Raw genomic sequence first — 12167 nt, forward strand, 5'->3', positions numbered from 1 at the left:
AGTTGGAGCCAACTTGACAGCACCTAACAATGACAACAGACTTCAATGGCAGCCCTGGTGGCACAGTGGTTAAGAGCCTGGCTGTTAGCCAAAAGGTACACAGTTTGAATCCACCACCCGCTCCTTGGAAACCCTACGGGGAAGTTCTACTGTCTTAGAAGGTTGCTATGAATCAGAATTGACTCTATGGCAAAGGGTATACTCTATAAGCAAAGATGCTTTCCTGATAATTTTAGTTTATAACCAAGTAAAATATCCTCCACCTCTGCTCCCATTCTTGCCCTTTGAAAAAACAAAATCTCCATTCAATCGGTCACATTTTAATATAAAACCAAATATCAAATAACACAATTTTTAAAATACATATAAACTATGAAGTTATTCTCAAGAATATTTCTAATGATTATTTTTCTTCCCTTATTGAAGGTTTATTTTTCTTGTTTGTTACCATCAGGTCAATTCCAACTCATGTGACTCCACGTGTGCAGAGTAAAACTGCTCCTTAGGGTTACCAAGGCTGACATCTTTCAGAAGCAGGTTGCCAGGCCTGTTTTCCAATGTGCCTCTATTTGAACTGCCAACATTTTGGCTAGTGCTTAATCATTTGAGCCACTCAGGGAGCTTAAAAAAAAAAAAGGCAACAGCAATGGGTTTGGCCCCTTCAGCGCCATTTTTCTTTCTTTGTTATTTATTTATCTTTTTGGCGTTTTTTGTTGTTGTTGCTCCTGTCTCTCTTCCTTCCTTCCTTTCTTTTCTCCTGCCCACTTAATCACTGTGCCACTAGGGTTCCATTGTAGAGTATATTATCTCTGAAATTATACATGGAAACCTATTCTGACATACGTATTATTATATAGTTCTTTACGTACTGACTCAATATATTGTAGTCTGAGGTGAACATTCTGCATGAAGAGGATACCCACTGCTGTTTAGTTGATTTCAGCTCATAGTGATCCTATAGGACAGAGTAGAATTGTCCCACATGGTTTCCAAGGAATGGCATCTGGATCTGAACTGCTGACCTTTTGGTTAGCAGTCTGAGCTCTTAACCATTGTACCACCAGGGTTCCATGCGTGAAGAATATATATCCCTATAAATTAATACAATACGCCAAACGAAGCTATTTTCCTCACAAAGACATATATTCTGGTGGCATCTGTCAGCTATTATAGACACGTTAGTTAATTTGAACAGGTTAGTTAATAGTATGATTACATTCACTGTGGGCTTGTTGAGGTAGCTTCTCTTTTTAACCCCAATTTACAGCTGAGAAAACTGCATTAAAGAGGTTAACTTGCTTTAAGTTATATAGGTGTGCCTGATTTAAAGTTCATATTCTTAGCCATGATGCCATAATACTGATTAGGTTCTAGTGGCTTTTCTCCTTCTCCCTCTGATATTTTACCAGTTACTTCTGCATCAAGGTTGGCCCTAAGGACTGCTTAGAAACACCCAAGGGTTCTGTGGATTTTGGTCACAGGGCCTTCAGGAAAGCAGAGTGTAATGCAAAATGAACATCTCTCTATTCCTGTTAGGTTTTAATAGGAAATGCATAATAAAATCTTATTCACATATCAGATGTGTCCAAATCCTTGTTGGCTTCAGACTTTACTCAATTATTGCAATTTGGAATTTTCAAGGCAAAACCAAATGGAAGCTTACCCTGTATAGAAATTGAATGATAGATTATTGGGTTAATAAAAGTTCACAGTAGTAAACCAGAAATAACTGATTTTAAAAGAATGGCTGTGGGATAGACTCATCTTGGTCTCGTTTAATGAAATCACATATGTCAATGAAATGTCACTTATAGCAAAATGCTACTTTAATTTTTTGGAGAGTTCTTCCTGTTTCAATGGTATGGATATTTGGTGTTAACTTAGCTCTCCAAAGATCCCAATTCCCCCGAAATAGTGGGACACTTGAAACTACCTCCTGAATATACAACAGTGAATTGACTCAATGGCAATGGGTTTGGTTTTTGTCAAAGGAAATAAGAAATTAATACTATGGTATCCACAAATATAACAAAAGGTGATTTTTACAACAGGGAACTCTTCAACAGGTGTAACCAAAGAAAACTGGATGGCAATGTTTTCCACATCCACATCTTGAATGATGAGAAGCAGTTCTATGCAGTAGTTTATTTTATTCAGTTGTCTGCATTCAAGCTTGAAGTAGACAAAAAGTGCTTAAGTTTTTCCAAATATGGGTGTTAACTGAAGCTGCTTAAATAGAGAAGTTCCTGAAAAACTACTCGGGAAAGAGTAATATCTCAAAAAGGAGTATTTTTTTTGGAAAATATATAGCTAAGACCACTGGAAAAAGAAGTACCAAAGGGAAAAACTGAAAGAGTTCTTAAAGAGAAAAGAATAACCAGCATCCTATAAAAGTGTCCCTTACACAAACACATATATTAAGGACAAGAAAACGATCAACAATAATGTACAAGATAAAATATTTTAAATACTTTAAAGGGTGGTTTATTTACTCTGGGAATTGGCCACTGTTACGGTTTGAATTTTTTCACCTCAAAATGTGTGTTGTAAATCCTAGCTTCTATGCCTGTGGTTATGATCTCATTTGGGAATGGGTTGTCTTTGTGAATGAGACAGGATTAGCATAGGGTGTATCTTGAGCCAATCTCTTTTGAAAAATAAAGTAAATTAAACAAGAAATCTAGAAAAGCAGAGATGGGGTAAGATAGATGCCAAGACAGGTGGAGATCTCCAAGGAACCAGGAAGCAAAAGCTGAAGAAACAAGGACTTTTCTCCAGATCTTACAGAGAAAGACAGCCTTGCCCTTAAGCTGGTGCTCTGAATTCAGACTTCTAGCCTCTTAAACTGTGAGGAAATTTATTTCTGTTTGTCAAAGCCATCCGCTGGTGCTATTTCCATTATAGTGGCACTAGATAACTAAGACAACCACAATGAAAATTATTTTGGGAAAATGGTTAAAAAAAAAAAAAATTTTTTTTTTGGTTAATATAAAGTCCAATTGTAAGGTGCCAAGAGACAATGACTATTCAATATTTATTAAAATAAGCTCAACTAAAGTGAATTGGTAAAATTGTAGTGGCAAAAGTGAAGATGTGAATAAGAATTTTTACTAATTAATGAAAACTCAGGGAAAATAAACCAAGTAAATGGAAGAGAAACAAAAACATGTAACAGGAAAACTAAAGAAAGAGAGTTATGTTGTGAATGGAAAAGTCCTTCAGGTGAAGCAGAATCTAGGTTGGAAAACCAAAGGAGCTGGAATGTTTTTGAACCTTAATTAACCCAGGGTTTCTGGAATGAAACACATTAATGATTACATTATTGAAATGCAATCATTTACCTCTGAAATGATTATATTCCTGCCCTCCCTTTCAAATTTTTAGGAAAGGTGGGGGATATGAGGAAGGAAGTGGTAGGAAAGAGAAAAGACAGTGAGAAACACAAAGATACTGGATGGGAGAATAGCACAAGCATGTCAGAGGACTTGGCATGTACTTGGAAGTAAGAATGTAGAATTAGTTCAAACCCACCCAGAGGTGGCTCAGAAGACAGGCCTGGCAATCTGCTTCCAAAAGGTCACAGCCTTGAAAACCCTATGGAGAAGCTCTGCTCTGCACAAATGGGGTTACCATGAGTTGGAATTGATTTGACAGCAACTAACAACAACATCAGATTAACTAAGTTGCTGTTTAGCCCCATACCAACATTAAAATACTTTTGAAAGAGAATGGATATATTCTCATACATGACTAAGGAAGCGCATATTAGAACAAGAAAAAGGTCCATTTGATAAAACCCAAAACCACCCATCGAGTCGATTCCGACTCATAGCAACCTTGTAGAACAGAGTAGAACTGCCTTATAGAGTTTCCAAGGAGTGCCTCGCGGATTTGAACAGCCAACCTCTTGGTTAGTAGCTGTAGCACTTAACCACTATGCCATCATGGTTTCCATTTGATAAAAGGATCTTTAATTCCATTTCCCTCAATTTTGTATATTGTTAGCTATTACTTGCCATCGTGTTGGGTCTGACTCACAGTGACCCTGGGTACAACAGAACAAAAGATTGCCTCATCTCAACTTTGTATATGAAAGTGTAAATCAGGCCATTCAACTATTTAGCATTAATATTATAAAGCATTTACAACACATGAAACCTACAATCATGGGTTTAAATTTGTATTATTATACTCTTGTTATAAATGTAAAAAAAATCACAATATGCTAAGAATAAAACAATAGTAATTTTTTTTTATTTGATATTTCAACTACAGATCTCAAGAACATTAGGGCTAACCATAACCAAAATGGAAACCCTGGTGGCAGAGTAGTTAAGAGTTCAGCTGCTAACCAAAAGGTCAGCAGTTTGAGTCCACCAGGTGCTTCTTAGAAACCCTATGGGCAGTTCTACTCTGTCCTATAGGGTCACTATGAGTTGGAATCAACTCAAAGGCAATGGGTATAGCCAAAATTAACACCAAATATTGCCCCCACACCAGTGTTAGCCCTGAAATCAGAAATTTCAAAGCACCACCTTCCCATGTGTATTCTTGGAGCATCCACTTGTCTCATTTACATTGGAACTAACAAGACTCAGGAATAAAGTAAAGCCATGGTTGCCCAGCCCAACATGGATGTTTGGGACACATCACGAAGGAGGTAAGCTAGAAAAGAGTTGAAGCTTTTATGTTACTTGCTGTTGGAAAGAAAAAATGTTCAAAGGTATACTTTTAAAAATATAGGTTCTCAAATTATTTGATAATTATCTCCTTAAGAGATGAAGCAGAATTCTTCTTCCTTTGAATGTGGACTGGACTTAGTGATTCTCTTTGAAACAGTAAACTATGGTCTAAGTTATATAGGGTGTCACATCCATGGGCACAGAATGGAGGAATTGTAGATTCCGTCTTGGGCTCTCTTTCATCATTTGCTCTGGAGGAAGCCAGCTCCTAGGTCATGCGGGCAGCTCTATGGAGAGGCCACGTGGTAAGAAACTGAAGCTTTTTTTTTTTTTTTTTTTTTTTGCCAAAAGCCACATGAAGTTACTTGGAAGTAGATTTTCTAACCTCTTGAAAGGACTACAACCCTGGCTAAAGATTTGAGTGAAATCTTGTGAGAGGCCCTGAGGAGCCCCCAGATTACTGACCTGGAGTTACTTTGTGAGAAAAATAAATGTTTGTTGGTTTAAGCTGCAAAGTGTGGGGACAATTTGTAATGCAGCAATAGCTAACTAATATAACAGGTTCTCAACTCCTTTCTCTCTTCTCTCTTTGCCTAGCAGGGAAATAATCCACCATTTCTATGATCTTCATGGGAAGTAAAAATCCTTTTCCAATTCATTGTTTAGCTTAAGACTGAAACTGAGAACCGCTGATTAGTAATACAATGTTAATGAATAAATACTCACTGACTGATGAAATATATAGTCTGTAACACCCAGAAACCCATGATTTTAATCGAAGACAGTGTGAAAGTGTGATAATATAATTGTTTCAGAAATTTAAGAATGATACATTATTTTCCAGGCATGGACCAGCAATGTGAATCTGCCTCCAAAAAAGGAGGGTGCGGAGAGACCCAAGAAAGAGGCAAGCAACTCCAGGGTGGCAGCAGAGGAGTTCATTAGGGACACTTAGAGATGAGGCAAGTCCTGGGCAGCTGCAGGACCACAGCACATCTCTGCGCTGCACGGTGGGAGGACAGAGGTTTTATAATGGTGGTGGACAATGTGGCTCTATGCCAGGGGCTTACATAAGAATGGAAACTATAGTGAACTGGTGGATCACATGAGGCAGCTCATGTTCAGCCTTGCAAAACTTGTTTCCCCTTCAGTCCACCCCTCCTCTTCCCTGCAAGCCCAACCACCCCCCCCACTCAGGCCAGCTCTTACATTTTTCTCTCTTGTGCGGACAAGAAACCCCGTTTCCTCCTTGCTGGGAACAGATACAGAGCGGGGTTGGCTGGGTGCTATATGGTGCCCATGCATGCGCAAGAGACAGAGAAAGTTACTGTGTGCCCAGAACAGGGGGAAGACTTCTCTGATAAGGAGAAGGAACTGGAAGAGAGAAGGCGAACCAATTCCCAGCCTCTTTATCAGAGAAATGCTCTGGGCCCAAGGCCTTCGCTTAGGCAACCTGAATGGGAGACAAAGGGGTAGACCATTCCCTCAACAATTATCAAGAAATATTTTCACATAATACATTTATATATTAAAGAAAAGAATAATCATCCTAATATGTACAAAAAAGAATTTGATATGAATCGATACTTATTATGATGAAAAAATTATCTTGGCACACTAGGCATAGGAACAGAAGGAAACCTCTCTAACCTGATAAAAGGGTATAAACTAAAAACTTCCAATAAATATCATACTAAATAGAGACACTTTAGAAAAAATATTCCTGAATGTCAGGAAAAACAAAATAGGGATATCAGGAATCAATATCTCTATTCAAAATTGTACTGCAGATCTTAAAAATGAACATATAAAGAAAAAAGAGAGGTAGAAGAATTAGAAAGAACACCTACATGAAAAACTCAAAAGGCTCTATAAACCAACAATTGGAGGAAATGAGAATTGAGAAATTTTACTACTTGCAAGATACACATTAAAAAAATCAACAACACTTTTATAAGTCTCTAAAAATATAGGTTTGAATCCATCAAAGAATTTACAGGATTTTATAGAGAAACGTAAAAAAAAGTTTTTTGAAAAATATAAATAACTGAGTAAATAAAGAGATAAGTGCATTCATATGTGGGAAAAAAATATAATAGAGATGTCAGTTTTCTCCAAAGTAGTCAACAGTCTCATAAGGTTTCCTGGAACTCGATCTAAGATTCATATGGGAGAACAAAGGGCTAGGGATAGTTATGACAACTGTGAAATACAAAAGCAAGTTTGGAGGACTTCACATGCAATATATAAAGGTTACATTAAAGCTGTAAGAACTAAGATAATACTGGCTTTGGGAGAGAAAAACAGATCATTTGATCAGAAAAGAAACCTGAGTAACAGGCACATGCATATAAAATATAGAAATCTGAACACACGACAACATTACAAATCAGTTGATAAAAGGACAGCATAAATGGCTATACCTATACAACATAAAACGAAATTAAATCCATAACTTACAACCTACACTAAGATAAAAGCAAGGTAGGTTAAGATGAGAAAATTAATCTTCAACATTTTTACAAGAAAATATGGCAGAACAGCTTTGTGACCTTAAGGAAGGAAAGAACTTTTTAAACAAAACATTACAATAATAAATTCTAATGAAAAGAATTAACAGTATTGAAATTAAAAAATTAAAAAGTTTAAACAGAATAAGCAGGCAATCCACAAATTTAGAGAAGATCTTAACACTTATAGTTGACGAGGATTGGTTTCTTGAACGTATAAAGAATCCCTGTAAATCAATAAGAAAAATACAAGTGATACACCAGAAAAATGGGTAAATGATACAAATAGGCAATTGACAGAAAAGGAAAACTATCTGGCCCATAAACATTTGAAAAGATGTCCTATCTCAATATTAGAACAAAAATAAACACATTTCACATTCATTGGATTGGCAAATATTAAAAAAAAAAAAAATCTGTCCATACCAATTATTGGTCAAGATGTGGAAAAATTTGAACTCATGTACTGTTTTTGGAGTGTAAATTGACACAGAGACTTTTATCACTACATGCTGAAGTTGAGGAGTCCCTGGCTGCTGCAAATGATCGAGTGCCGGACTATTAACTGAGAGGCTGGCAGTTCAAATCCACCCAGAGGTGCTTTGGAAGTAAGGCTTGGTGATCTGCTTACGGAAGGTCACAGCCTTGAAAACCCTGTGGTGATGTGTACAGTTCTACTCTGCACGCGTGGGGTTACCATGAGTCGGAACCAACACCTTGTTAATTAACAACAAAAACAACCTTGAAGTTGAAAATGTGCTTATCCTTTGACTCAGCAATTACCTTTGAAGCTACATACTCTAGAGCAGTCTTTCTGAAAATGTGGTTCCCAGACCAGCACGATCAGTTTCGCCTCAGAACTTGGTAGGAAGGCAGTCCTTCAGACTCACTGAATCACAAATTCTGGGGTACAGAAATCTGAGTTTTAGGAAGTCCTCTAGGTGATTCTGATACATGGAGAAGACTGAACGGCACTGCTCCACAAACTGTCCTGATACGTTCCCAAGGAAACATACAAAATGATGTGCATTACAGCGTTGCTTCCCATGGAAAAAATTTGGAAACAATGTAGTGGTCTTTCACATGAATAACAAAAAAATACGTTGTACTATGTTTATGTATCAAACTCTAGCATTAAAAATAAAAATACACTAAAATTGCAAGTGATCTGTATAACATTTATATAACATTAAGCAATAAAAAATAATACTTTATAGTTTTAATTGATTCCTATCTCTATACCGATGGTATTAAAAACATGAATGATGGTAAACACTACAAGAACACTAGGGGTTAGCTCTGAGAAAGGAGGGGAATAATATTTGAAAGAGGGATACAGAGAGTTCTGAGTGTATCTACACTGTTTCAAAGATCCAAAGCAAATACAGCAAAATATAAAGATACACAAAGCTTGGAAAAGTAAACCATATCATCAAGTTTATCATAAAATGTATTTACTTATAATTTACACATGAAAACTTACTGTAACTTTAAATGTTTCATTAAAAAAAACCTTAGAAGCAGCTGATATCGCTAAAAGAAAGACATCCTCCACATTTTGTGATACAGGGTTATTTACTTTTAGAGAATTTATTATAATCTTTCTTAAAAATCTTTTTACACTTGACTATCTGCTAAGACATATTTCTGTTATGTATCCACTGAATATGCTGCCTATAAAAAAGAAATGTCGAAAATATTAAAAGGGTTTAATATTAATAGGAACTACTATTTTCAGTGCTTCATAAAATGCCTGAACATTCTGGTATTCCCCCCTCACCTCTCCCTCACACAGTAAAATTTTGGGGTAGTACCTTTATAATTAATTTCATACTAAATTGAAGATTGACATATTTAACATACGTATTTCCATGAGAATTTGAATTTGGTTAATATTAGGTGAGAATTGGCGATGCATCAGTTTGAAGGAGCCTGAGACTATGTAAACTGATTAATTGAGCTTTGGAGAAAGTTGTTTAGAATCTGAAATTTAGTCCTTAGACTACAATTAATTCTGTTTTTATGATTTAGATTTTTTTACATTATCAAATCATAATACTAAATCCCTAATAAGAATTATGACAACTTTTTTTTAAATCTGGAATATGTTGATATAATACAAACACTTTGCTAAGTCAAAGTTTTAAAGGGCAACCATAGAATGAAGATATTAAAAATATAATAATCTAAATAAACAGAAATTTCTGCAAGCTTATCCATACACTGAACATTACTGTTTTAAAATATTAATAGACTAATGTACTTTTTCCTTAAAAAAACCCTTAAGTCATTTTTGTGCATTATAGAACATAAATATCATTGCATCTATGCATTAGATAAAATTAAATCATTTCTAGAGACATATGGTGCCAAAAATTAACTCCCCATAGCACATCATTTAACTGGCTTCTGCAATTTAAGAACCCTGGAAAAAAAGGAAGGAAGCATCTCAAGGAAATGAGAAGTGTCCTTGTAATGAATTTCCACTTATAAGAATCAGACATCACAACAGTCTTTTTAATTAAAATACAAATACCATATGTATAGTTATCTGAGAATGAACTATAAATTGTTTTGCCAGAAAACAAAGACCAGCCAATTCCGAAAACGCAGAAGCCCCTTAGAATACAAAGGTAATACAAACTGGCAGGGTGGGTAGTTCAGTCAAAGGGCTTTCTCTATGAATAATGATTTGACCATTTCAGGGTTCACGGAAACACACCAGGCTGAAGGTTTGATTATGTATGACAAGTTTTTAACAAAAACTTATTTATACTTTGGAGTAAAAAAAAAAAAACTTCATGCAAAACTGAATAGTAGTTTAAAAGCACGCATACATTTTCTGACAACAGACACACAAAAATCCATTATATACAAAACTCAAAGAGGAAATTAACAGAATTACTGCAACAAACAACCTTCATCCATATAGCAACATGTACGACAATCATGAGAGATGGTGGAGCAATCCCAAATTCTTGAAGTAAAAACACCTCCTAGTACACTGGGGTGGGAACAGGAGTAGATAGGTGGTGGCCTTGATGTGTGACAATTGTTGGAGGTTACAGGATTTCTGAAGGAGGAACCTGTGTATGCATGGATTAATCCATCAGAGCTATCCGAAAAATTGAAATTTCATCTGATAGTCCTGCTAGTGAGCTTGGAAATCTCATAGGTGACAACCCTGCAACCTAAGAGTAGGAATATCATGAAGACTATTTACTTTGGGAGAAAAAGAAAACAGTTCCAACAATCTAGTCGCATTGCCTATATATGAATGCAGTCAAACAAATACACAAACTATAGAAGCAGCTCTAAGAATTATGTATATTTGACAAAGGTGAGAAAAACATGCTGTTTTCTGCAGATTTGCATTTTTACCTTAGGTAATCCAATGAAAACCATATTTAAAGCTTTTACAGTATATAATAAAGGCTGCATGGAAAAACAACAACAGTATCTCCCCATAGGAATATATTGTAGATAGGTGAGAGTAGATAATAAACACTTGTAGTCATTCATTTGCACCAGGATCTGAAAATTCTGATTATAATTCTGACCTGCTTGTTAGAAGGTTTCACGTACAGAAAGCATACTGCCTGTCTCAATTTCTGACAGATAAATACAACTGATAAGCGAAGATATGTGTATGCAATTTTAATTCACCAGAGGGATGTGAAGTGCAGCAACAAGGCAAATAGCATAAGCTTTATCGGTTCTGTTTATTGTAATAACCCAAACAATGGCAATTACAAACTATCCACAGATTTTTGGCCCGACAGGAATGACAGATGTACAAAATGCAGTTAAGACTGATCTTTTTATAGTATTCAGTTACCAAGCCACACAGGTACAATATGCAAACCTCAGAAGTAATGAGATATTCCTTCATTATCAAATCCGTTCCACAGACTGATGTTAAACATCACATAGCTCAGACCTGGAAATCTCCTTTGTCAACTGCTTAGGTATATTAAAAAAAATAAAACTCACATACACACCCAGGCCTGGAGCTGACTTTTAAGAAAATGACTAAAAGACCACTCTATTACTCTAATTATATAAAGGATAATACATTTCAAAATTATTTGGACCTCTGCTAATACATAAAAACTCTGATAGATAAGAGAAAAATATTCGATCCATGACACACTACTAATCGTTGCAGTACATAGGTAAAGATAAACTCTACCCTTTTATGTGAATATACAAATGTGTATCCTTTGTATACTTTATAATTATAATACATACAATGAATTATATAACAAATATTGTTGTTAGATGCCTTCGAGTAATTTCTGACTCACAGCGACCCTAGATACAACAGAACGAAACACTGCCTGGTCTTGTGCCATCCTCAAAATCGCTGTCATGCTTGAGCCCATTGTTGCAGCTACTGTGTCAATCCATTTCATTGAGGGTCTCCCTTTCTTTGCTGACCCTCTACCAAGCACGATGTCCTTCCCCAGGAACTGATCCCTCCTGATAACATGTCCAAAGTATGTGAGACATAGTCTCACTATCCTTGCTTCTAAAGAGCATTATGGTTGTACTTCTTCCAGGGTGGATTTGATTATTCTTTTGGCAGTCCATGGCGTATTCGATATTCTTTTTCAACACCTCAGTCAAAGGTGTCAATTCTTCTGTCTTCCTTATTCATTGTTCAGCTTTAGTTATACATATGAGGTGACTGAGAACACCATAACTTAGGTCAGGTGCTCCTTAGTCTTGAAGGTGACATCTTTGCTTTGCAATACTTCAAAGAGGTCTTTTGCAGCAGATTTGCCCAGTGCAATGCATCTTTTGATTTCTTGACTGCTGCTTCCATGGCTGTTGATTGTGGATCCAAGGAAAATGTAATCCTTGACAACATCAATCTTTTCTCTGTTTATCAAGATGTTGCTTACTGGTCTACTTGTGAGGATTTTTGTTTTCCTTATGTTGAGGTGTAATCTGTACTAAAGGCTGTAGTCTT

At 36.1% G+C, this 12167-nt stretch overlaps 1 protein-coding gene across 1 annotated transcript in view; it reads right to left on the reverse strand.

Moving 5' to 3' along the window:
- The window catches only part of CCDC178 (coiled-coil domain containing 178), a 548199-nt gene that overhangs the window by 65761 nt on the left and 470271 nt on the right, over positions 1 to 12167 (reverse strand). Inside the window, exon 20 of the mRNA XM_049901613.1 lies at positions 10309 to 10383. Within this exon, the coding sequence (XP_049757570.1) occupies positions 10309 to 10383 (75 nt within the window). The remainder of the gene's footprint in view (positions 1 to 10308; positions 10384 to 12167) is intronic.

The sequence above is a fragment of the Elephas maximus genome, chromosome 11 (assembly GCF_024166365.1).
Source record: "Elephas maximus indicus isolate mEleMax1 chromosome 11, mEleMax1 primary haplotype, whole genome shotgun sequence".
Taxonomy (NCBI): domain Eukaryota; kingdom Metazoa; phylum Chordata; class Mammalia; order Proboscidea; family Elephantidae; genus Elephas; species Elephas maximus.